This window comes from Plecotus auritus (genome assembly GCF_963455305.1).
Source record: "Plecotus auritus genome assembly, chromosome: 9".
NCBI classification, from domain to species: Eukaryota; Metazoa; Chordata; class Mammalia; order Chiroptera; family Vespertilionidae; genus Plecotus; species Plecotus auritus.
The window spans coordinates 106319301-106346731 of record NC_137783.1 but is presented as its reverse complement, the minus strand read 5'-3'; the positions used below and the strand labels follow the sequence as shown (position 1 = coordinate 106346731).

Below are 27431 nucleotides of genomic sequence, written 5' to 3'. Positions count from 1 at the left end.
CAGATGGAAAATACAGCAGAAATGGTAAGAGTTCTGGAGCTGTCTGTTCTGTAGACAGTGGTCCATGAGGCAGTGTTTTATATCCTAAGTTATGAAGCAGGAGACTATATTTAAGGTACCCTAGGTTTACTGTGAGAATCAAATGAGAAGAAATTGCTTAATTTTTAGCCAAAGGGACTTAGGCCAGAGGGAGATACAAGGTCACACAGGTAGTGAGTTGCAGAACTGGGCATCTGAATTCAGGTCCTCTGAACCCAAATTCCATCATCTTTCCATGTTGCCATTCCAACAGCAGTTCTGTGGCAAGACCACGAGAGCAGGGCCTTCACTAACCCTGGTCAACAAATGGCCTCTTACCTGCCATCTTGCCTGCTGATCGTGTATCCAAAAAGTGGGTTATTGACGAAACTGATGTTCACACCAACCAGCGGGGTCCCATCTGATGTCATCACTTGACCACGAATGACACATGCATGCCTGTGGGTAGAGAAGAGTAAATAACATGATCTACTACTCATGCACAGAACCCTGGCTGGCAGGGAGCCCCAGGAGGTCAGAAGACAGAAGGCAGGTTGCTCAGATAGTCCTGGTACTCTGGGGCTCATGGTGTTTACCCCAGATGAATAATAACATTCTTTTCTTTTTTTATACTGCCTCATTGTAAGGCATCAAAGTGTCCCCTAAAGAATTATTATTGGACCTTGACCAGACAGCTCGGTTAGTTGGAGCATCATCCTGATGCGCCAAGGTTGCAGGTTCAATCCCTGGTCAGGGCATATGTAGGAGGCAAGCAATGGGTGCATGGATAAGTGGAACCACAAATTGATGTTACTTTCTCCCTTCCCCCCTCTCTCTAAACTCAATAAATAAGTACATTCATTTAAAAGAAAAATTATTATTGGGAGATGTTTTCAGATATCTCACTCAGAGGTCCTTTTCTAAGGATACTACTTTATACTGTAAGGAGCTAAAACTGATCTGAGAGGGCTATACAGTGTAGTTATGCATGTGAATCTGGAGTCCTGTGACTTGGGTTCAACCCCAGCTTTTGCCACTTTCCAACTCTAAACCTGCACAATATGTGACAGCTCTTTGAATCTGTTTTTTCATCCTGGTGCAGAGTAAGCTCCACCAAATGGCAGTGGTTATTATTGCCTCTAGTAGTCCCACTGGAAGCGGATGTATGAGAAAGTGAATAGAATAGAGGACACTTCTCATCTGGCATTGCAGACAGGAGAAGGGCAGATGCTGGCATCGTCCCCCTGGAGTGAGTTCTGAAACCTATGACCTCTCCCAATATCCCCCGCCCCACTTTCCCTCTATATTCCAGACAACTAACCATCTGCTTCCTCAAAACTCGCCAGGCAAATTTGGTTAAAGCCTGTGTTTGTGCAATGTTCTTCCATCTGCCTCAAATGTAATTCCTGCACCCTCTATCACTGTTCTTCTCCTTTAAGACCCAGCTTCCAATGATGCCTCTTCCCTGAAGCCTTTCTTGATGGCCCTAATTAGAACTAGTCACTCTCTTCTAAAACCTGACTCCACACCTTGAGATTGTAACCCCACCGTACATGTTTCTCTTCTCCACTAGGTCATGAGCTCTTGGAGGGTAGGATCAAGGTCTATTTCTCTCTCTCTGAAGGCCTGGAAATGCCTAACAAGTACTAGGTCATTGTTGTTGTTTTTCAAAAAAGGTGGTTTGAGTAAGTTGGTGGGACAATTAGAGATGATCAAGAATGATGGTGTTTTTCCTAATGTTTCAGAAACAAAGCCTTTTTTTGCAGATGACATTTTAAAAGGACCCCAAAGTGAAAAACAAATACGAGCAAGATCTGCCAGGTGGGGGTCCCCTTTTCTCTAGGGGTGATTCTAAAGGCAACTCTATGGAGTCTTAGTCCCTGCAGAAGCCAGCGAAAAGCCAGTTGGAAAATCACTGAATGAGAGGAATGAGAGGAAACTGGGGTCCATGAGGTTATGTTATTTGCCCCAAGCCACACAGAGAGGAGGTGGCAGAGCTAGGCCGTGAATTCAGGCCTCACAACTCTGGGCCCAACTCTAGAGCAGTCTGTTTACTACGGGCAATGGGTAGAAATGAAAGTGAGCACTAGGGTCAATGTAATAAGGGATCAGGGCACTGCGGGGCCAGGGGGCAGCCCTCATTGACAAATCAGAGGCAAGTGTTTATTGTACACACAACTTTCTCCATTTGCCTCGGTCCAGAAGGCTTTGTTTCTGGCCTAAGGAAGAGCCACAGATGAGGTTTGGGGGCATTCATAAAAAAAACTCTCAAACTCAGCCTCTATTTTATTAGGTGCTTACATCTCTACCTTCTAGAGTGATAAACTTTTCTCTGTTGGATAAGAAAAGCAATTAACACCAGGCTTGTAAGCAGCTGGTCTCACTGGTGTCAGCTTGTCCTTTCTGAAGGCAAGAACAGCAAGAACAACTACCCACAATGCATCACATTCCCTGCCCCCACCCATCCCACCCCACCTCACCTCCTGACACACAATCTGGTTAATGCTAATTCAGTCAGTGGTTTCCTTCCGAGGCCCTTGGTCTAAATGCAATTACATGGCAAACAAGTTAAGCGGGCAAGGCTCAGCAAAGACTCTCAGTCCTGCTCTGAAGGTCTCCTGATATGTTTACGCAAAATTATCTCTCCGCTAATGGGAGATTTATTCCATTAATTGTATTCAGCTGGTGCTGAGAGATGCTTTCTTTAATGGGGGAAAATTGAATTTCTTACTGCTGGAACTTGGTCCTTCTAGATAGAGGATTACTAACAGATCCCACGCCCCGGTGCTGGCCCCTATGGAGTCTTCTGACATGTGTGTCTTCAGGTTCTGCCTGGACAATACCAGCCCTGTGGAAATGGTTTCCTTTGGGGGCTGCCCTGATTGCTGCCCTTTGGACACATGTGGGCCAGCCTCCTCTGATTTATCTTTCTTTGGGGATCCCCTGATAATTGGGAAACATGAAATGAGCACCATTTGGCTTTCCTGTGACCTCCACTTCAGCAAGCCAGAGCAGATGTCATTTTAGCCCAGGCTCTGTGGATTGCTTTGGATTCTGGACAAGATTAAGTTGACTCCCTGTGCCCCTGTAGGCCACAGAGACCTCTTGCTAAAACAGGCATTTGGCTCAGGAATGAAGTCCTGGAGAAAAACACTTCCATCCTCCTTCTGTTTGCCCATGATTTTCAGTTGTCAAGAAAATCCAGGGTAACATAAAGCCTTCCCTGGAACAAAGGGGATGGGGAAGTCTGCTCTGTGGAGGCCTCTGAAATGTGTCTCCTGACACATGTTTTTGTTCAGGGAGGTTTGAAAAGACATGGGTGTTGGGCTTCCAAATGCTTTCTTTTTTCTTCGTCCATTTATTTAATGGATACCACCAGTGGTGTACTGCCAAACATTGAACAATTGACTTTTGAAAGAAAAATACCTTTAATTTGTAGCATTTGCCTATATCTGTGGTGTAAATACTTCCATGATGGCCGATTTCAACTACCCATGAGATGTCACTGAACCCAGAGCTGGGAAGAGATGCACAGTAATATACTGTCATATAGTATTTCCACCACAGAGATACAATACTAGTAGACCTATATAAACTCCAGAGCAAAAATACAGTAAAATAACTAGGAAGTGATAAGTTTTGATTACTTATTACCTTTTAAAAATATAATTTCTTCAAGTTTAATTTTATATAATTTAGTTTTTAATAATATTTGTGTTTAAAAATTAGCTTATAGCCCTGACCAGTGTGGTTCAGTTGGTTGGGCATTGTCCCATGCACCGAAAGGTTGCTGGCTCGATTCCTGGTCAGGGCATATGCCTGGGTTTTGGGCTTGATCCCTGGTAGGGGGTTGTGAAGGAGGTACCTGACTGATGTTTCACTTTCACATTGATATTTCTCTCTCCCTCTCCCTCTCTCTCTTTAAAAAAAAATCAATAGAAAAAAAAATAGCTTGCAGAATTCCTCACAAGTCAGTTCTCCTGAGCTTGTATAAGCCGGCTTCTGTACTCCACTAGAACACCAACCCTATACAAAGGGACAATGTGGCTAAGAAATAGTTGCTGCTTTGACCATGACATTCCACAATGGAAGATGATCTTGGCGAGAAATCACTAACACAGGGTACAAATCATAGCCACCAACTTGGCTTCCTAGCTGGCTCATATGATCTCCTTATTATCTGGCCTATATTTGATGTGTTTTGCTTTCCCTTGGTCACTGTCTTGGCATAATGGAGTTTTGGGGTGTTATTTTCTACTCATCCTCAGAGTCCCCACTAAGCTGTCATCACCTCAGTGAGGATATTACCATTTTTTTTCTGGCACAATTTATCACACCTCCTCTAAACCTTTCAGGTCCTCTAAATCTTCCAGGTATCTCTCCATGACTGTGACTATCATATTATTATATCACTAGAGGCCCAGTGCACAAAATTTGTGCACTTGGGAGGCATCCCCTCAGCCCGGATTGTGAGAGGGCGCATGCCAGGCTGAGGGACCCCACTGGTGCACCATCGGGCCGGGGAGGGATGCGGGAGGTTGGCCAGCCAGGAAGGGACTGCGGGAGGGCTCCAGGGCATGTCCAGCCCGTCTTGCTCAGTCCCGATTGGCCAGACCCCAGCAGCAAGCTAACCTACTGGTAGGAGTGTCTGCCTCCTGGTGGTCAGTGCACATCATAGCGACTGGTCGACTGGTTGACTATTGGCCCCTTGGTGGTTAGTACATGTCATAGTGAGTGGTTGAGCAGCCTTAGCATATCATTAGCATATTACGCTTTGATTGGTTGAATGACTGACTGGATGAATGGACACTGAGCATATCAGCTTTTGATATATAAGATTCACATTTACATAGCTCTCTTACATACTTACCTGTGAACTAGAGGAGGGTGGGACTGCATCTCCGGTGGCTACAGTAAGCATGAGATATTACTCCCTGAGACTTTGTTAGGTAAAAAATGAGCAAGTCACTGAAACTCAGAGAGAAAAGACTTGCTCCAAGGTCAGACAGCGAAGAACTCAACTGGTTGAGCTGACACTCAAAGCCTGGACCTCTTACTTCTAGGTCCTTATTCTTACTACTGTTATATATCTGTAGTCACTAAAATGCACTTTAACGCCATAAAAAACAACAGCTGGGTACCTACTATATGCTAGGCACTGTGTTAGGTGCTGGGGGTTTCAGAAACGCATGCAATGAAGCCCCCAGTTGCTTGCTGGAGCTCACCAAAGCCAATGTGAAATCCTGAGTGTAGTTGTCTCTGACACCAGTGAGTCAACACATGAGCTTGGCATATGTCAGGCAGCTGGGATACAAAACAGGCAATTAGGCTGGGCGAACTCTGCCAGGAAGGAGTGCTTGTTCCAGGCCAAGAGGGGCATCAAGCATGCTGGCATTAGTCCAGTCATGCACTCAGGGCCTGACTGAGGGCCATGCTGATACCAAGGAGGGGGAAGGTCAGCCTGGTTGCTTCCTGAGGGCAGTGGCCAGGTTTGGGATCAAGACAGGACACTGCTGGAGAGACAAAACTCCTGAGAAACCGAATCAAGCAAATAACCTAACGTCAATTGTCACTCAGGAAGAAGTGGTAGGGGTGTGGTGAAAAGGGCCCTGGGCAGGGTGGCCGTTCCAAGTGCATGACCTTGGAGAGTCCTCTGACCTCTCTGGGCCTGCATTCTCTCCTCTGTCAATGTAGGCTGCAGTTTTTCGCAACTGGATGTAAAATAGAATCCAACGCATATTTAAGAATGGATAGCGGCTTTAATCTGGTACCACTCAACCCAGCTCAAGTAGTTCTGCTACATGCTTTAGAATGTTGATGGAGCTCATACACTGCTTATACTTATCTCTAAATTGTTCCCTCTATCTGTAACCTTCCACCTGTCCTGTTCACAACTGACAACTGCCTAGAGGCTCACCCACCCTCAGTACCTACCTGGAGCATTCACCAAATGGTACTCAGCACTCCTGGCCCTCAGGGCTCCTCTGCAGAAATGCTGAGTGCTGTCACATATCAGACAATCTTTCCCCCAACAGACCCTGAGCTCCCTGAAGTCAGGACCACATCTCCCTCACTGCTGTGATCCTAGCATTGAGGGTGGCTGTTGCCCATTTCTGAGTGGGTAAAAGAAAGCCTCCACCCAAACAAGGGTTTGCCCTGGAATTTGAAAACAAGGTACAGAGTAAGCTCTTGATAAGTTATTTACTGAAGGAATAAAGAACTGATGTGTTTCTGTAATTGAAGGTGATGCCAGAGAACTTTGAGTTACTTGACCTTGGCAGGGTTATGGCTAAATAGGGAACTGAGGGCTGAGGGGCTTGGCCTTCCTAAATGCTCTGCCCAAGCTGCCTTGCAAAGCTTGGCTCCTGCCCTCGGAGGCCCGCCGGCCTCAGCTCGCAGACCTCCTACTTTGATTCTGTAGCCCCCACATCTGTACCTCTTTTTTGAAAAATTAAAAACAAAACAAACAAACTGTCGCAAATTAAGTTACATTTGTTATTCAAGTGTGTATTATACAAACAGATAAAGGAAGGTGAAGGGAGAAAAACTGCAGCTTTAACTTGTTTTATTAAATGAACACCGCTAAGGAAACTCGTATTCAGGAGGTTGGAATAATCATTTGGGATCTAGGCAGCAAAAAAGATCTTCAGTCCTTCTCTGCTTTAAAATATTTGCTACTCTCTGCCACTCCTGGCTATGCAAATCACTCCTCTGCATTACCCATTTTAAGCAGATTTATATGCTTGACCTGCACCAACCCTTAACCTGTTTTCTGCTAACTCATGCTGATTGACGGGATCTTTCCAGCATCTACCACACTTTACCCGACATCTTGTGGGAACCTCATTTGGGCCCAAATAAGAAGTCCCACCTCATGGCCTGTCAAACCACCCCATCCAGAAGGTTCCTAGCGAAAGCCGGACCCGGTCCGCTCTGCAGCCTCCAAGACCTGCTTTCCAGCCCGGCCACACAAGCTGCTCTGCAGCTCTCTCTCTAGCCTTCCATTCCAGAGCTCTGCCTCCGTTTCCTTAACCAGCTTTTCCATATTCACAGTCTTGGGAACCCACTAGTCATGCCATGTAAGAAGAGACCTTCCTGATCGTCTCTTTCAAACTTCTCACTGTAGAGGCGAGAAAACAATATCCACACAGGGAATGGACTTGCCCATCTCACAGGAGTTGCTGAGGAGCCAGATTCAAATTAAGGATGCATCATTTAGTATATGTGAGAACCCAGGAAAGTCACCTCATCTCTCAAACCACTTACCGCCTGACACAGCACACTCCAAAACAGCTCTGATCACCCACGCCTGTGGGCAAGCTCTTCTGCATGCTGATGCTCTGGGCTGAGTCCTCTCCCCCAGAAACCCTGATATGCTTTCTGCTGGCTGACGAAGGTGCACACAGGAGCAGAGCCCTTGGCTGTTTATAACACTGGGGCCTGCAGGCTGGACTCACAGGGTCGAGTCTCATGGACCCACAGTGGAGGCAGAGCAGGGGAGGCAGACTTCTCCTCTCTGCCAGAATACTGCCCAGAGGTAGCATCTCCCCACGGCGCAGCCCCTCACTGTGGAATTCACTTAGTCAACTCTTAATGCCTCCAGGCTCGGACTGGAGGGCCCTTTGGACTCACTGCAGAGGCCTTTGGTAAGTCCTCACCCAATATTCTCCAGAGACAATGTTAGTAATGCGATGCATGGCTCTCCAACATTTTAACTTCTTATTGCTAGACATTTATCAGTGTTGGGTGGACATGCAGGAAGTCCCTGACCTATGAACACTGCAATCACTGCTTGAGAGAGCCCTCACTGAGGACTCCAGGATCTCCAGGACTCGGGCTCTGTTACCACCTTGCTGAACCAGGAGCTTACTCTGGGTTAAAGCTGCTTCTTCTACCACAAAGGGTTGATGACCTCAAAGGTCCATTCGCCTCTGCCCACCATGGTGTGGGACATTTGCGTCAATTATATAACTATGTTAATGTTTCAGGCTAAGATTCTCACTTTTATCCCAGTTCTCATGGTGACACTAAAACCTATACAACTATTGATGTCATTGCTAATGCTTACACTGACTCTTGCTGTTAGCGGTAACAGCTACTAACAATTATTAAATGCTTATTGCCCTGACACGTGTTTTACATAGTGTTCAATCCTTAGACATTTCCATGAGGTATGGATTATTATCCTCATATGACAGATGAGGAAAGTGAGGCACAGAGTGGTTAAGACACTTGTCCTAGGTCACACAGCTAGCAAAGGGTGGGGCTAAGATTCAAGCTGAGGCTACCTGCCTTTGAGGCAGTGCTCTGAAGGAAGCACTAAGACCTACTGCACATTAGCTTTTGTTTTGTTTTGTGTGTGTGTGTGTGTGTGTGTGTGTGTGTGTGTGTGCAGTATTAGAGAGAAAGTCAGGGCCACCTGGGGTTGTAGTGTTGTAGCATCACCATGCTCTTGAGATTTCTGAACCGACGATGCTGAGATGGGAACATAAAGGGACTAGAAGAGAAGAACTGAGGCCCAGCACATGGGATCCAGGGCCAATCAGTGTGGCTCTGTATGCTGGCTCTGCCACTTACAAGCCCTATGTGATTGGCCAGGTTACCCCACTTCACTGTGCCTCAGTTTCATATCTGCAAAAGGAGGGTGGTGAAGTCCCTATGTCATCTGGTTTGGGGGGAGATGTAGAGGAGTTAGTCCTTATGAAACTTACAAAGCATTTGGAACAATGCCTTACATATGGGCCATCCTTGGGAAATGCTGGCTGTTATTATTGAATGTGTGCTATGTGCCAGCCACTGGGATTTGGGGTAATTTATCTCATCTAATCTTCCCAACCACCTGCAGGGTGGGAATTAGTAAATCCACGTTACAGATGAAGAAATTGAGCAAGCTTTCCCACCTAAGGCCACTTGCTCTAACTTGCTCTGGTATTGGATTTGAATGCAGGCTCTCTCCTCTAAACCCCGAGTGGTTCCAGCTTCAGCACAGTATCCTCTGCCAACGCTTCCTGTGATGGACAGCTACGAACAAGCTCAAGCTACAGAGCAAATAGAGATTATAATTCGTCTTTGAAATCAATAAAAGGATGATCAAGTGGCAGAGGAGGAGTTGTTAGCTGCTCATCGGGATGATGTGAGAAGTTGCTGCCTGCATCCTGAATTAAATTCACCTAGTTGCTTTATCATCATAAACATTCATTTCAATGTGGGGAGGGATTTTTAAAAAACCAACATGAATAATATATGATGGTTGGCATTTTGGAGGAAGCAGGATCCATACCTTCTTCCATCTTCCATCAGGGTAATTTATCATTGTCTTTCTCTTAGCCTCCCCCCACCCCTTTTTAAACTGGTGGGGTAGCCTGTCAGCTCAGCTTGTACTGAAAACGCAGGAGTATAATTCAATAATAAATTCGCTCAGAGGCCAGCTGTCAGGAAGCTGGTGTTTATTTGAACTCCATTAGATGCTCTCTCCCGCTCAGCCTCTCTGAGGGCTATCTGAGGGCTGCCTAAGGCCGGGGGCAGGGGAGAGGGGTGGAGTGGCAAGCAAATGCTTTTCTGTAACTGCTCCGCCATCGACACGTATGTGGCTTCAGATCTGCAGGGGGCTAATAAAAAATTATATTGCATTCATAATCTTTTCTCCCTCCTTTCCATTATTTTGTTCCTCTTGTAGACTCTTGTTTTAAAAATTCCTGAAAATTCTGTGCCTTCGCAAAGGGTCTGAAAGAAACTCTGAAGACTTATGAGACATCCAGGTGACTTCACTTCTGCTTACAGCCAGTGTGAAGTCCTAGAGGAGATGAAATGCTCTGATCTGGTGAGTGAACAGTGAGGGGGCATAGCTCTTCTCAGTTCCTGCTCCAAACCACCTTTTTGGCCTCACCGTTTCTTATGCTCTTCCTTTGCCCACATGTTTCCCCCTGTACACCGGGGATCATATACTCCAGATTCCTAAGACCATCTTGATTTCAAATGTTAGAGCATGTCTGTTGACTTCTGATTGGTAAAATAATATCACCATAATTATGTTCTACCACATTAAAATTCTCTCCATTCTCTGAGTATCCTGGAAAGCTATGCTGGTTCCTTAGTCTAGAATGCATTTTGAAGTACTATTAACTGAAACCCATACACAGCCTGTGCAGTAGTATGTACATACACAGACATAGACACACACAGACACACACACACACACACACACACACACACACACACACACACACACGAGCGCGCGCGCATGAAATACATATCCTTTGTACAGTTTTACACTAATATTTTCCATCTCGTTTCCAATTCCATTTAAATTTACTTCTATTAAAAACAGAATTTCAACACACTAAATTGATTTTATGATGCACTCATGGGTATTGTGATCTATAGTTGGATAAATTCCTCACTCGAGGATATGTTTCTATTGATTCCACAAAGAGAGGAAGGGAGAGAGAGAGAAACATCAATGTGAGAAAGAAACATTGATCGGTTGCCTCCCATACGCACCCTGAACGGGGATTGAACCTTGAACCCATAACCTAGGGTATGTGCTTGGACCGGGAATCGAACCTGCAACCTTCTGGTGCATGGATGATGCTCCAACCAGCTGGGGTAGGATGAATAATATTTTAGTGGCCAACCCTCCTCATTGAAATCTCTGTCTCAGGCCAAAGGCCATCTCCTACCAGAAGTCTTCATGCATTAGTTCATTTGCTTGTTTGTTCATTCATTTACAAAAGCAAACATTTACTGTTGCCTACTCGGAGCCAGGCCCTGTGCTTGGTGCTGAAGACACAAAGAGGCACCAGATGCAGCACCTGTGTTGTGTGGAGCTCAGGGACATGGATCTGCAGTGGGAGTGATGGCCCGCCTTGAACTCTCAGAACACTGTCTTCACTTCTCTTCAGACACTCAGCCGTGGCTGACTGGCTGACTCACTGACTCATTCTACCATTCACTGTGGCTTTAGTCTGTACCAACCTCCGTGCTAGGCACTAGGGGTTCAATGCCTAACAAGGCTCGGGACACACAAAGAGCCTGTCATGTAATGGGGTACAGATGCTTACCTTCTTCTTGCAGGCCCAGAGCAGAGTAGGTGCTGACCAGTATTCCCCAAACAGAGCCTGTGTTCTGTGGGCACCTTGTCCCTCTCTGAGCTTGCTCATGGGATCTGACCCTCTGTATAGTATATGATCCTCAGCCTCCTCTGGGATGAATGCTCTGGTTACCCATTCCTCCTTTTTCTAAAGTCCCCCTGACTCGTTGAGTCTTTTCTCTTTGGGTTTAGTGTGTTATGTCAGCTGACTTTCATAACAGTTTGTTCTCACCCAACTACTAGCCTGAGTGAGCTGATAACCTATGAGGTGTAAGGGAGCCCAGAAAGACTTGACAACATCACATCACTGCTCTCACAATTAGTGTCCTCAAACATATCCTGAATTGATGTTCAATAATTTGGGGGTGGTTCTTTTGTCAGAACCTCTTCCCATAATTGGCTAACCTGCCCCTCATTGGTAAGCCACAACTGTTCACTAAAGTGACGTGGCTGTCCCCTGTTCAGCCTCTTCATCCAGCCAGTCCTTTCTAAGAGAAGAGATATTCCCAAACTGTGTAACGGGAAAGAGCTGCCTTGCATGCTCTTTGAGGGGGAAATGTCCTATGCTACCCTCTTCCAGCTGTCTGATCCCACACTCCACAGTCTGGGTCCTGTTATCTGTCCTCCATTTATGGACAATCTATAAATGGAGATCCTTCCCAACCCACTCAAGTTTCAAGAGAGGGTACTCTGCATTGCACTCTCCCCAGGCCTCCAGGTGAGGGACAGGTGGCGGGGTGGGGGTGGGGGTGGGGGAGGGATCCAAGCATCCAGGCCAGGAAGGAAAGATGGTAATACAACCACCTAATCTGGTGATGGCAGTTCCTATGCCTACGATGTCCTCTACTACTTTAGACCTACTATAGATCAACTGCAGTCTTTCACATCTCCATCACTTTATGTGGAGTTGAGGACAGCCACACAGAATGTCAGATAGACCTACTGTATTCATTAAACTTGTACTGAACACCTGCTTTGGGCCAGGGATAGTCCTGGGGACACAGATGAACCAGATAGCGTTTCTGAGGGATGCCTTCCTCACTCTGAATCCATCTGGCAGCCCTTTTGCTTCAGTTCTGAGTCAAGCTCTATGCTCTCCTATATGGGGTGCAGCCCAACCCAGAGCCCATTCTGCATGGCTGGGGCCCTTACATCCTGGGGAGCTGCTCACATCTTTCCCTGAGGGCCACCCCTGTTTCTGTACCTCTGACACCAGCAGGGGTGCTGTGCAGAGCATAGGGAGCCCCCTCCCTGAGTCAGACACATAGCTGCGTGTCTGCAGAGTGAATGAGCTGTACTTCTGGGCCTGCCTTGCCTTGTTGGGCTCAGACATGCTGCTGGGTTTCTGGGTAACAGACTGCTTCTTGGAGCTTGTTAAACGGACTCCCATTCAGACTATACAAATTGCGGCACAGCATATGAAGTGCAGAAGGATATGGGGTTTTCTGTCAGTCACAGGCCTTGTTAGTGTTATACACAGGCACCAAGTCAAGTCTGTGTGTCCCCCAGAAATCCCACTCCCTGGGCAAGTGCCACTGGATTCCTCCCTAATGAGGATCGCCTGACAGCCTGCTGCCATGCTGCTGCCTTTCCCCTTCCCCAAACAAGGACTGGACAATCGGAACTGGTTCTTCTCAGGGAGGCTGCTGGACTTTCCTTGAGCACAGGTTACTTTCAAGTTTCACTTCCAATTAAGGAAATGGAGGTGGAAGCTCTCTGCAACATCACACCATCACCTTCCTCCTCATCACCACCATTATCATATAACCAGCTAGCATTCTGTGGGTGGCCAGTACTAGACTGAGATGTTATGTACATTTTTTTTTTCATTTAATTCTCATGGCAACCCTGAAAAATAGACATTACCACCCCACTCTTACTGATGAGGAAAGTAGAGCTCAGATAAGTTAGGGGATTTTCCCAAGGTCACATAGCCAGAAAGTGGGCGCAACTGACTTTAAATCCAGCTCTGTCTCATTTCATTTCAAAGCCTGTGCTATTTTCACTAGGCCAGGCTACTGCCATAAAAGCCACCATTTAACTGATCACCTGTGTACCTAGCCCTGTGCCAGGTGCTTTATTTCAGTTAATGCTTTCAGTGGCTCTTATGCATAGTTGTTGTTCTTGCCAATTTATCACTGGAGGCAGGTGCACAAAGGTTAACTCATTTCCCTGATGCCACACAGAGCCAGTGGGAGGTAAAGCCAAGACTCAAACTCTGGGCACTTTCTGTTACTCCACATTCCTTCACCTGCGAGGAAAGAAAGCAATAATCCAAACTTGGTAACTGATTTCACTGTATCCCAACTATGCAGATAAGCACTGTATTTCTGGCCCAAATTGATACCTAGGAGGTCGTCCACGGAGAAAAGCATCTGCTGTCTCCTGGGCTTGTTTTCCTAGAAAATCTATTTGGGGATACTCAGTAGTGATGGGCAGCTGTTTCCTTTGAATCTAGATCAGTGAGGAGCAGGGATATAATGACTCAGGAAAATGTTAGGTAAAAGGAATTTTTACAGTAACATTTGGAAGCTTCCATATCCATTCATTTGCAGAGCAAATACTAGAGTCCAGTATTATAGGTTTGAGGAGTTGAATGGTCTCTTCTTTGAAAGCATCTGTAATTTAACTGAAGGTGACAGATATAGAAACAATGATATGGGACCTGCCTTCTACTCCTGCTTCTGCTACAAATCTGTAATGTGATTTTCAGTAGATGATTTAACTTCTCCGGACTCTGGAACCACAGTATAAAATTAAGTAAACTAGATAATGTATCCATCCATCCTCCTTCCTACCATCCCTCCCATTATCTCTCCCTCTCTCCTTCCTTCCTTCCATTTCTTCATTGTTCAAGGCAATATCTATGCATATTTGTCCTAAGCAACTAAGTGCCAAAATGAATATATGATGCAGTCCTTTCCTGGAGGACTCAGTTGAGAGGGAAGACAGAAACGCACATATTCGGTATATGAAGCCCTTTGCCTAGAGCCGTGCACCCAGGAGAGGCAGAGCCAGGCTCTGAGGCACAAGCTGGCCGGACTCTGAGGCCCATGCTGCCCTCCTGCTGAGAGGTCGGTTTTTCTCAGTGCAGGTTTCCCCCATTCCCCACTGGACAGGCTCCTTAAGGCATGTGAGACCTGCTGGAGCCACGCTACTGAGGTCCCTGTGCAGGTCCCACAGTGATTCTCAGCACACAAGCAGTAGACATGGCCAGTGACCAGAGGACATACAGGGGTGCATGGTCCCTGCTGGCACTGGCCAGGTAGGCAAGGTGAGGGCATTCCGTAAGCAGAACAGCCACTGGAAGCCAACCAGCCCTAAACAGATTCCATAACGGGTCCAGTAAAGAAAGGCTGAGTAAGTAATATTCCCCTTGGCTGGAATAATATCTACATCTCCAGTTGACTAAAAGGACTCACGCCATGGGAAGGCCCACAACATACATTCAAAATCACACAACTGGGTAAGAGAGCGGGAAGCTTCCGACCCAGAGACAAAGGCAGCGTTTCTGGCCAAGATAAAGAAAGAGGTGTTTCCTCGCTCTAGTTCTGCTCCTGACTCTGCTGCTTGACTAGCTTGTGAATTTGGGAAGGTCACTGAACCCCTCAGGGTAGGTTGAAGGGTTTGGACTAGGAAGTGCCTTCATCTCTAAAAAAGTTCCTTTGAAAGCTTTTACACACTTGCATCATGCCCCTCTGTTTGGGCTCAGAGCACTTCCCCACTTCTCTTCCTGGTCTTGTCATTGTTCCTGTGAGAAAGGGCGGGGCCAAGGAAATCCTGGGCCCTGGAGTCTGCTAGGCCCTGGTGCAAATCTGACTCCATCATGGCCCAGTAGCAAGGCCTTCTTCTTGAAGTCCCAGTTACACTCTGGGGATGATAATACCACTTACCGGAGTGGCTCCCCTGATTCCTTCTTAGGTTCCAGCTCTTCTCCCCTCACTCATTTTCCTTGAGCAAACTTTTGTGTGCTCGTGGTCAACTCCTGCTTGTTTGTTGATGGCTCTCAAATCAAGATCTGCAGCCCTAACTACTGCATAAGCTGCAGAATTGCTTATGAACTATGGACATGTCCTCTTGCGTGCCCTACGGAGGTGTGTCCCTTCCTTGCCCTTATGGTGCTCAGGTCATCACCTCGCTCCCAAACCTGCTCAGCTCTCAGGTTCCTGGTGAGGGTGCCGCCATCTACCTGAGCATCTGAGTAAGAGACTCCTGGCTCTAGAATCCCTCAGGCCAAACCCATGACTAAGCCCTCTTGATTTTCCCTTTTAAACAAAACTTGAGGATGTCCTTCACCATTCCCACCCCTCATCACCACCGCATTATCCCCTCAGGGCAGGAACTCTCAGCACAGAAGTCATGAACGTAGAAGGTACACAGTCTGTGAGTGCTCAGTTGAACTGAGCTGACTTTAGAGAAACCTCTGCATCTATGAGGCATTACTACATTGGAAGACATTCGAAAGAAATTACTATAAATCCCTCCTTTGTGGATATCTTTTCCTAGTTCACAGACCCTGATCTGTGGGTGAAGAATAGAGAGCAATCTTTTGCTGGCTCTTGTGCCCTTTCATGCTCCTGGGTCATTGCACAATCTGTTCCCTCTTCCTGATCACCCTCTCCCTGCTTTGCCAAGCTAGTTCCCATCTTTAAGACGCAGTTCTTAAGTAATGGCCTTCCCCCTACCCAGGAGCACCTCCTTTATGGTCCCAGAGTCGCCTGGGGGCATATTTCTGGCTTCTCACACAGAAACGGTCTCTTTTTTATGCCCCTAGTAAGTAGACTTGGAATGACCAGCAAACAGAGATGTATTCTATTCATCTCTCTGATTCTAGCACAGGGCCTGTGGAGAGGATATCTGAGGAAATAACTGCCCAATGGATGACACAATTAAAACTTGTGGAAGAATGCCCGGGCACATGGCCTGGGGCCCCAGCAGGTGGACCCACTGCAGCCTGACAAGCCTCTGGACACTAGTTCTGAGGGTGAGCAGTGTTAGAGCCTTTCAGCTCATCGGGGACTGCAGACTCAGGAACGGCTGCCTGCAGAGTGGGTATTGATCCGAGATTCCCCTTGGACCACTGATTTCTCATTCTCCCATCCATCACCCAGCAGGAACAACAAAACTTTGTTCATAAAAAATGCCAAATGCCTTGGATAGTGTATCTTCTAAATGCGAGCATCTGAGGCCGCTACTTCACCTCCCTCCCCTAACATTCCATCAAGAGCCTTTGATGCCCACCCTCCTGGCCTCCTCCCACCCCCACCTCCCCAAATGTTGCCCTGGAGGTGATCAGCTCTCCCTTAGAGAACCATGGCTGGAGTGGGGGCCCAATGGACTCACCCTCCATCGAAGGGATTCTCCCCAGGGATGATGTGTGTGCTGTCCCTGCCCACGAGGAACTTGATGCGGTCATAGAAGGAGTGCAGGTTCTGCTGGGACACAGGGGGTGGAAGCTGGGGGCTCCATGGGGGGTGGATGATGTCCAGTGGGTCAGGGGAGCCCAGGCACAGTGGGTTGACATGACAGAAGGGCTGGAGGCAGCAGTCAGGGTCCATGCAGTCGACCAGGCCATCTGCAGGGGTGATAGAGCATGAGGTTTATGTCACTGTGTTCCATCAGCCATGTTTGTCCACAATACCATCATTCACTTCTATATTTCCCACTCACTGAAAAGCTTTATTAAATGCCTGGTATAAACCAACAACTTTGCTGGGCACCGAAGAGATCCAGGTGCTTCAGATCTGGTCCCAACCCACTAGTATCACAGGAAAGACAGACAAGTAAGTGGACAGTGGACATGTGCTATTTTTCCCCCCAAAAAAGATAAGAGGTAAGAGAACACATTGAACAGTGAAGCTGCTAAATTCAAAAGTTGGGCTCCAAAGGTGGGACAGGGGATTAAAAAAACAGTGGGACTGTAGAGGTTGGCAGAAGCACACTGTTGGGCCTGGGGGTAGGGGGGAACAGGTTACAGAGTTTGCATGTTATCCCAGGGACAATGGGAGCTACTAAAAGGTCTTAAGCCGGGGGTGGGAGGTGGAGGGTACATGGGGGGTGGTAGCTGAGATGGCACAGGGAAAAACAACCGTTGCTGAGACTAGAGTACTAACAGCAGGGACTGAGAGAAGTGGATGGCTCTGAGAGACATTTCAGAGGTAAAAACATTAAGACCTGGTGACTGACTGGCTTTTGGGGGTGAGGAAGAGGCAGTGCCTGGAAGGCACAGTAACCCTAAGCCTCTCTCCTGGCTTGGAAGTAGGTATGTGCAGACCTGGCTCCGCCTTCTATGGGAGGGGCTTTCTGAGTTTACTGGAAGGTTTCTAGTCTCTGACCAAGTGGCCATTAGCAGGGAATTCTCTTTACCACATGGATGGATTTCTTCAGGCATGGAAATTATATTATAACTTCTAGCTTCCCAAAGTTCAAAGAAAGAAATTCTACCAGACCACAGGTTTTTTTGCTTGCATTATCCCAAAGGATTTTTGCAGGCACGCCACAGACTAACTTAACATGGACAACAAACCCAGGGATTAGAGGATGCTGCTCAAAGTGAGGGGCAAAGAAGCCCAGGGTTATAGTCTGTGTGTTGTTGGCAGAGAACAGCCTAAGGATCCATGGGTGTGGGTCACACTCTGCCTCTCCTGCTTGTTAGCTGTGGCTTTCGGCAAACTTCCCCACGCCATGGGGCCTGGCCCTGTTCTGGTTATCTCTGCTGCGTCCTCTGCACTTAGTGCAGGTGTTTAAAACATGACTGTTTAATAAAGAAATGAATGAAAACTGAATAAATTAACCAATGAATCAGGAAATGAAACCAAATGATAGTCCATGAAAGCCAGAACACCATTATCTTCATTCTAGTTAATATACAGTGTTACATGGTGGGGGGATGAATGAGGCTCCGAGACGGAAGTTCAAGTTCTAGATTGAGTTTCTGTACTTACTCTGAGCCCCAGTCTCATCATAGACATGTCTCCCTCACTTCTGTCTCTGTGGGTTTGCTATATAGAGGCTGCCCACCAGAGTACCCTCGGGGTTCAGTTTCCCATACACCTTATGAGGGGATTATAGGAGTGAGTGTCACGTAAGTATTTGTTACGTAAAGAAATACACCCCCAGATCCAGCGGAGTACCTGGCACACAGTAACTACTGAATAAGGGGTAGTTCGCCTTCCTGACGCTGAACCTGGAACAGCCTCACTAAAATGAAGGGCCATTTGCCTTATGTCTGCTCACCTGCCAGACTCATCCTGCGATGTAGACAGGCCTCCCATCAGCCAGCACTGTCCTGCATCCCAGATACACCAACTAACTTCCTAGCAAAGCACCTGTCTTCTCCTGCAGTCGGCGGGTGCGGCCACACGCTCTCGCACTGCCCTGTCAGACATTGCTTAAACACGTAATCACAGCCCGCGCTGAGGGTGATTTGCATTCTGCTATTGACATTAGCATGACAGATTCAGTTGCCGCATCCATAACTCGGCAGAAATGCCCCATTATTCAATCCCCGCGAGTGGGGACGCTGACCATTAAATCGGCTAGCACAGTTGAAGGGCCGTGAAAAGTCATGGCTAATTTGAAATTTTATTAGCTCTCGCCTGCTCTTGTTTACCACCGAAGCAGTCCCTGAAAACCAGTCTTCTACCTCCTTACAAACACACTGCTCTGTGGTGCCTGGAAGAAGGTTAGCCAGGAATTATTATTATTGTCATTAATACTTTTCATATGTTTGATGATGGTGATGATGAAGATAACCACAGCTGCCACTTACTGAGCGACAGGTGCTGTGCTAAATGCTTTACAAGGAATGTTTTCAAGGAAGTCTCCCCAGCTCTAGGAAGTAGCCACCGTCTCCCTCATCACCCTCATTTTGGAGGGAAGGAACCAGGGCTCACGGTGCTAAAGTAACTGGGTCGAGGTCTCACAGTCAGTAAGTGAAGAAGTTGACTCAGAAATCTGAACTCAGGTCTTTGTGGGGTAGGAAAGGTTTCTGAGTCTTGAAGAGACGTTTAAGAACTATTTCTTAAGTGGAAAGCATGGATTTCTGAGTCTTGCTGAAATACCACTGCTCTGTGCACTCCCAGCCACTGGGAGACCTCCATCACAGCCCTGGCCTCCCCGGCACTGTGACTGATTTTTCTCTGTCTCCCTCCCAGACAATGAGCTCCTGGAGACGGGGCTGTAGGACTCATTTTAGGATCCCAGTGTCTACAGCTCTGGCTTTCACCTGCCTCCTTGCTTCTGGCATATGGGCTCCCCTACATCCCTTTTTTCAAAAAAATTTCAGCAGCGAGTTTTAAAAACAAATTGTTGTTTCTTGTGGTCTGAGGGCCTTTGTGATGGTCTAGTTGGCCACCCCACCAGAAATGAAAGTCCCTGGAAGGTCCTGGAGCTTCCGTTTGCCCCTCTGTAAAGTGAACGATCAGACCAAGCTGGCGGAGATGCTGGATTAGGTGAGATGGTGGATGTCAAGCGCTCAGCATGATGGCCAGCACATAAATGCTTGATAATAACGTTACTATTAGCCCCTGGCCAGGTGCTTCTCGTGAACAGGACTCCTGACACCAGGCCTGCCCTTCGGCCCTGGGGTGGCCCCTTCCCTATGCACACATTCCAGGCAGCCCTTTCTGGGCGTGGTCTGGCCTTGGAGAACTGAATTAGATGGCCAAAGCAACACACCTGTAAGTTCGGATAGTAGAGAACTCAGGGGCCTTGAAAACTGGGGTTCTCTGACATGGAGACAGCACACAAACGGTGCTCTTATGAGAGATCCTGGGACAGGGGACTTGTTCACGGTATGCTTCGCAGCTTAGTGATTAATGTCAGAGTAAGAGTTCTGTCTGCCTACACCTTCCTATATTGATACTCCTTGATCCTTTATTCAGCAAATATTTACTAGGCAGTAAATGTGGGCTAAACCTCTGCTAATTGAGGCAATCCTACTTAAATGAGATATGTACATATTTTAAAATGAGGAGGGCCCATAAAATTCTTACCAAAGGCTCAGTTTACAAGACCAGCTTTTAGGCAAACCTCTTCTGATTTTTTCAAATGTAGCATATGGCAGCCTGAACCAGGGCACATGGCTGCTCTACAGCCATAGCGGATCTTCCACAGTTTCATTTTCTTAGGCACAGATGACAATTTTAGAAGAGTCATGTTGAGAGGAAAAATATGCTTTGGGGATAGAAAAATAAGTTTTGGGGTAAACTAGAAATACATAAATACATAGTTTTTGAGATTCTCCAGTTTGGGCTAGTCTGGGAACATTTATATTTCCCAAGTACTTTGCATTTCACTTAATTGTAAATTACACACAAGTTGGTTGACTTATAAAAAGTCCATGTTTCATGTTCTTGCTATTCCCACGTGAGATCCTCATTATCACAGCAGAAAAACATAAAACAAAAAACAAAACGAAACACCAACAGGAAAAGAGAGAGGACATTCCTCTATTTCCTTCAAGTTTTCAATAAAAATCTTCCTAAACTCTAAACCCTGACTTTTGGAAAAGAACAATTTTTGCCCCCAGCAACTTGCTCTTTCCTCAGAGTTCTGAAGGCCCCTCCCTGTCTTTGCTGATGACCTTGAAGAGGAACAGAAGAAAGTACCAGAGGCTGTTCAGGCCCCCGAGGCTGGGAGGGGGGCAGTGCCACATCCAGCTTTGGGCTCTGGTGGGAGTGGACGGCAAAGGGAAGTGGGGAGGAAGTGGCCAGAAAAAGGCAGGATATTAAAAGGAAAGGTGGGGGAAGAGGGAGAGGGAGAGGGAGAGGGAGAGGGAGAGGGAGAGGGAGAGGGAGAGGGAGAGGGGGAGGGGGAGGGGGAGGGGGAGAGAGAGAAATACTGGTCTACAGGTCTCTGGGCACTAAATGAACATTTCAAAGTAGTTCATGTACTTGTGACCCTTGAACTTGAAGACCACCCTCCCCCCGCAACTTGCTGAAATATTGCATGGTGCCTTGGGCTTTGCTAATATTTCCATCTACGTGCTATCAACTTGAGGATGAAGACCATGCCATTTCCTCTTGCATCTCTCCTCAGTGTCTACCCTGCTGGTGGTGTCAAATGACCTTGAGAACTAGGGGCAGGAATATGTGGGAGAGAGAAAACCCAGGCTAAAAGCTTGAAGACCCAGTCCTTCCATGGGCCTGCCCCTCTTTAGCTCTGAGACCTTGGGCATGTCCCTTCTTATGTCTGAGATGTAATGTATTCATGGGAAACTGGGATAATAAGCTCTGCCTGTTAGAGAGTGGGAATTTTTGAGCGCTCCAGAGAGGCCGTGGACTATGCCCCAGATAGGGTGGTCAGTGCTGACACCAGGCCAGGCCTTGAGATATAGTCTCATGGCCCCTTTCCCCTTGCACCTCACAAAATAGCCTTGCAAGATAGAACACTGTCAGCTTTCTGAAGAACAGGATAACCCCTGTAAATAACATGGTCGTCAATAGCATGGCTCTGACATTATTTGGGAAAAACTGTTTTGTCTTGGGTTACTTACTCTGTAAAAACAGGATGTGGTTAATGTCCTTAAAAGTGGTCCTGCACAAAGGGTCGGGGCTGCTCTCTGACCTCCCCAGGAGAGAGGGCAGTCGCCGGCCGGCAATAAAGGCTCCCTAAATTTTAATTTGGTCTGGACTCCAGTGGTCTTTACTCGCGTTCGCTCCACAACACTGCCCACCTCTCAGGGTTGCTGCAAGGAACCTCGGTGGTAAAGAGCAAGTGAGTAATTTGATATGAGAAATTTTGGTGCCCTTCGCATGCCCGTGACTGCTCCCGGAGCCCCTCTGCAGACAGGCGCAGGGGCCCAGGGCTCCGTGAAGTCCTCTGCCACCACTTGCAGTGCTGACTGGATGTGGCTTTCTATTCATTTTGGGATCTTAATCACTGCCAGTGGAATCTTGGGTGACTCACCTCCCTCTCTGATGTCGTGTCTTCATCTGTAACGTGGAGGTCAACAGGACAGCCTCTGGGGCTAGCCTGCCTGACAGCCACCTTCTGGCCTTTATGTGCCCCATCTCCTCTGGGGGCTGTGGCTTTCACAGACAGTGAGAGGTATGCATGGGAATTCTACGGAAAGTGGTCAGCTAGCCTTCTCACCTTCACAAACGAGGACACTGGAGCTCAGGTTAAGTGATTCACCCATCGCCACACTGCTAGGAAAGTGGCAGAGTTGGGAATTTGGTCCCTTATCTTTCTCCAAGTCTAGCTGTTAGGTGCTCGTTCACAGTCTACGTCTACTTCTCTGTCCTGACCCGCTCCATGGAGGATAGGAACTGACCTGTTTATTTCTGTATCTCAAATGCACAGCACAGTGCCTTGCACACAGAGCTTTGTACTTGCTGAATGAGTGAAAAAAATACATGATTATGTGAGGATCCCAAATTGGTCAGTCTGGCAGGGCCCATGGAGTGCCATGCGATGTACAGAAGCGCCCCCCGCCCCCCCCGGAATAACTTGTCCCTCTCCTTAGAAAGGAGGCCCAGGGGCAGGCCTGTCATGTGGCTGGCAGGCTCTGTGTTAGCACTGGACAGACAAGAATAAGACAGTCATGCCTCCAAAGGATTCGGTTTGGTGGGTCAGATGGAGACAACAGAGTGCCAGGAAAGAAGAAGGGCGGGGGGTGGGGGTGGGCTGTGGAAGTCCAAAGGTGGGAACCCAACTCAGGCAGGGGCTGGACTATATCAGGGATGAGAGAATGCTTCAACAGAGACTAACTAGAAGGATGGACAAGAATAAGCCAAAAGGAGAATAGAACTGGGTGCAGGTCGGGGAAATTTGTGGGCTGTACACTCTTTGCACCATAGTTGTCTGCATGGTTCCCTAAATCGATAGTCCTGTGGACAGTGTATAACAAGTCTATGGGTATCTCCGCAGGCTGAGCTCCTCCCCCGCTCCACAGCGCATTAGCCAACCCTGCCCGCTCCTGTCTGCAGTCTGGTCTCAGAGCCGGTTTACTGCAGGTTGTGAGCAGCACTGGGAGGCCCTGGGGGTGCAGGGTGGAATGAACCTCTTCTGTACACATCTGGGAGAAGTTTTTGTCATTTGCTATAATAAATTCTGTGCCTTCTTTGAAAAAGCTTGCAAAATCTTTATCTGTCCCTTAGAACACAGGATTTTTAAAGGTCAATTTCTCTCGTCTCTTATCACAAGAAACATGGTTTAGAGATAGTCTGAAGGGTGAACAAATTCTATGGTTTTATGTGAACTCTCCATTCCAGCAATGGGAGTTGGGCAGCGGGGAGGACAGAGCTTTGTTCTGTCTCCCTGAAATTTCTCCTCCCAGGATGCATCTATCAATGATCTGTATTTCAATCTGGGATTATTTTTCATGGGACCAACACCGCCTAAAGAGATTGCCACACCTTGAAGGTTATGAAAGATTCTTTATCATAAGGGGTCTGGCTAAATTCCAGTGGATCTTTTATTCTGGCTTCTTTTTAAACACCAGCTCCATTCGCATCCTAGCTCTCTCACTGCATGACTATGGGCAAAGCACTTCAGCTCGCTGAGCCTCAGTTTCCCTACCTGTAAATGTATGCCTTGGCAGAGGGGGGTGAGGGCTGGTGATCATATGTACGGTATCCGGCAGAGTGCTTGGCATCTAGGGGTGCCCTCTAAAGGATGGCTATTATTTTCCTTTTCATACATTTGATTTTTCCCCCCTCTAGCAATGAGTATATAACAGTTTGAAATATTAATTTTAATCCAGAGATAAAAAAAAGGTTAAAATACATTATATGGAGAAAAACAGTATAAGCATAAGTGAAAAAAGTAGATTGTAAAATTTTAAAGAGAGCATAATTTCAATGTTTAAGAATGATTATTTATATATGAACTAGAGGCCTGGTGCACAAAATTCATGCACAGGGGGTGGGTCCCTCAGCCTGGCCTGTACCCTCTCCAATCCGGGACCCCTTAGGGGATGTCTGTCTGCCGGTTTAGGTCCAATCCTGCAGGGCAGGACATCCCTCTCGCAATCTAGGACCACTGGCTCCTAACCGCTCGCCTGCCTGCCTGATCACTCCCAACCACCTCTGCCTGCTGGCCTGATGCCCCTAACTGCTCCCTTGCTGGCCTGATCACCCCCTAACTGCTCCCCTACCAGCCTGATTGCCCCCTAACTGCCCTCTCCTGCTGGCCTGATCACCCCTAACCGCCTCTGCCTCGGCTCCTGCCACCATGGCTTTGTCTGGAAGGATGTCCGGAAGATGTCTGGTCTAATTAGCATGTTATCCTTTTATTAGTATAGATATTTATTTAGTAATAAACATCATGCTTCTGTGATTATGGGTGGCAAGGAGCAGGAGAAAGAGAAGTGACACTTGCAGGTAATAAAGTTGAGTAACTCACTCAAGGTCATGCAGCCAGTGAGAGAGACAGGAATCCAACCTGGGTACAGATCCTCCACTTTTAATCACTGTTATCTTACTCTCAGGCCCTTTAAATACATCACCTTAATCCTCACAGCAACCCTGCAAGGCAGGCATTAGTACCCTTATTTTATAGACAGCATGTTTGGGCACAGTTTCACCGTCTCTGTAATGGGCATGGGAGGAGCATCCCTATCAGAAGGGCCATGTGTAACAGATGAGAAGATTCATGTGGCAGCCCTCCACAAAGGTCTTGATAAAGGTGTGCAATAGGAATGGGGCGCACCTTCTTCATCAAGTGGGGCACACCGAGGGGTTCGCTGTGGTGAGCCAGGACCTCGGTGCCTGCCTGCCCGGCTGCTCCCTCTCCCCACCTGTGTCCAGGGTAAAATCTAGGGGCATTCAAGATTGACTGGGTGGCCCTGACAGTGAATCAGGAGGCTGGGATCCACTGAGTCCCATTTAGGATCTGTTTCTTGTTTTTAAATCTAGACGACAATCATAAACAAAAACAAACCAATACAGCTAAACCCAACTCAGCCACATTGTGTAACTTTATTTTTTTTCTCAGAGTTTAAAAACACAGCAACTGCATTCTTAATGAAGCCTGAAATTCAAGTTTAATTTGGAAAGAATTGCTTTAAGCCTAGCAAATTGAGAAAGAAGAGAAACAAGGAGCTCTCAGACAGCTCAAAGGATCACAGTTGGGTTTCTGAAGTCTGGGCACATGAAAAAGCTCTAATGTGGCCAGGCCTCAGACTGCAGCAGTGTCTGCCTCCTGCAGGCTGTGTGAGACCTGGGCAAAATAATGCTGCTCCCTAAGCCCGGGTTCCTCATCATTAGGGAATAGGAAGGGGGTAATAATACCGCATGCCTCCTGGTGATGTTGTTAGATGCACAATTGCTTTGCAAACTGCGAAATGACACACAAGTTATCATTCTCATTCTGTTTGGCTTTGTGATACTGTCATTGCCTATTTCAGTGGTCGGCAAACTCATTAGTCAACAGACACAAATATCAACAGTACAACGATTGAAATTTCTTTTGAGAGCCAAATTTTTTAAACTTAAACTTCTTCTAATACCACTTCTTCAAAATAGACTCACCCAGGCCGTGGTATTTTGTGGAAGAGCCACACTCAAGGGGCCAAAGAGCCGCATGTGGCTCGCGAGCTGCAGTTTGCCGACCACGGGCCTATTTCAATTCAAGTAAATACTACATTTTTAGGAGGAGGGTAAATCAATCATTAGGAGGTGGGAATGCTCTAGGTTCACAGGGCCAAGTGGGATGGCATGGGTCTCAGTCCAGCCGTGTTAATGACTTTCTGTGTCACTTGGACGTATATGATGTCACATTCCCTCTCTGGGCTCCCGCTTCCCTGTCTGTAACATTCAGAGGACTAGAAGGAGGGAGCTGAAGTTGGTGTTCTCTGTATCTTCCAGTCCTGTCACTCAACATTAAACTTCGAATTCCTTCTCCAGGCCCCTGAGTCAGATCAGCCAAGAACAATCATTCAGCGAGACCCTAACACTTCTTCCCTCCACCCTGAGTTATTTATTTGGGATGTGCACCTCACATCATGGCTGAAATGAAGGCACTTGTTTCATTCCACCTCCATTAGATGTAGTGGTTTGGATAACATTTCTTCCAAATGACTGTGAGTTTCCTGAGGGAGAAAGACTAGGCCATATTCATTGGTTTTTATAGCCCAGAAAGGAGCACGGTGACTTGCAGACATCAGGAGCCCAGCAAATGTGTGCTTGACTGCACCGAAAACAGTCCACAGCTAAACACGGCTCACTCCTGTGCTGCCTTGCACAGCCTGCCCTGTTTCTCCCTCCACTAAAACCGTCCCCATCTGGCCAAGACCCAGAATGATAGAGAGGCCAGTGAGGGTGGCCCCATCTCCACCTGCATGGCTATTTCATCTGTGCTATCATGCAAAGCAGAGACCCCTTGGGCTCCCCCAAAGGGTGGAGAGCCCACCACGCAGAGAGGGCTCTGAGGTGACATGTTTCCTCATTTCACAGTTGAGAACTCAAGGCCAAGCTCCCTCAATAATCTGGTCTCCCCAGCTGGTTGTTTTCCCAATCGTGATGGCACATGGGTTGTCCTCCTGGCTAGACTGGAAGGCTCAGAGGAGCGGGACCATAGCAAGTTCCCAGTGGGGCAACCATGCTTTTGATAGTAGCAGCTAAATGAGTGGATGCCTCCTCATCATAGCAACGACCCCCCTGCATTGCTACAGGGTACCGCTCCTCTCTCCCTCCAGGCTGTGAATTTCACAAGGGCAGAGACTATCTCTGAAGCCCAGGAGCCAGGACAGGACCAGCTGTGAAGTAGACATTCAGTTAACATTTGTTGAATGAGTGAATGTTCTCAGGTGACCATGCTATTATATGGCTTTTCTATAAAGTAAAGGCACTTTTCAGCCCATCAAATGCTTCATAAATGTAAGAGGTATATTCTCCTTAATAAAAAATGTGGGGATTTTCTGATTGTTCTTTTCTAACTACTGTCATTCATTTCTCAGAGCAGCTGGAGGAGGCCCTGTTCCCCTGGGGTCTGGAACAGCCCCGTTTCCCATGACAAGAAGCTCTTTCTCCCACCCAAGCTGTGGGTCTTTGGGCTCCCCCATGTAGACAGTCCACAGCTAAACATGGCTCACTCTTGTGCTGGGGTGAGTTCTAGTGCTGGGAAGGCTGGCTTTGAAGGATAGTAAACAGAGGGTATACTGGGATGGCGTTTCACGTGAGAGACTAAGAGAACCTTATCTAATAACCTATTTTTGTATGTGTGCTGTTGGGGAGATGCACCCTCTTCCCACATTTCTTAAGGACATTCAGTTCGGCTGCTACCCAGATGTTCAATAGCTGTTTGAAGGCTTTGGCCAAGATCCTGGACTCTTGAGAAGAGAGTGACTTCCTGGGGCTGCCCCTTTGCCCTTCTCTTC

General features: G+C 47.3%; 1 protein-coding gene across 9 annotated transcripts in view; it reads right to left on the bottom strand.

The window, feature by feature from the left end:
• Positions 1-27431, bottom strand: part of TENM4 (teneurin transmembrane protein 4) — a 2454724-nt gene that overhangs the window by 74595 nt on the left and 2352698 nt on the right. For all 9 annotated transcript variants that reach the window (XM_080687404.1, XM_080687408.1, XM_080687411.1 and 6 more), the window contains 2 exons: positions 16451-16682; positions 358-477 (listed from right to left, as the gene is read on the bottom strand). In XM_080687404.1, coding sequence (XP_080543530.1) covers positions 358-477; positions 16451-16682 — 352 coding nt within the window. The remainder of the gene's footprint in view (positions 1-357; positions 478-16450; positions 16683-27431) is intronic.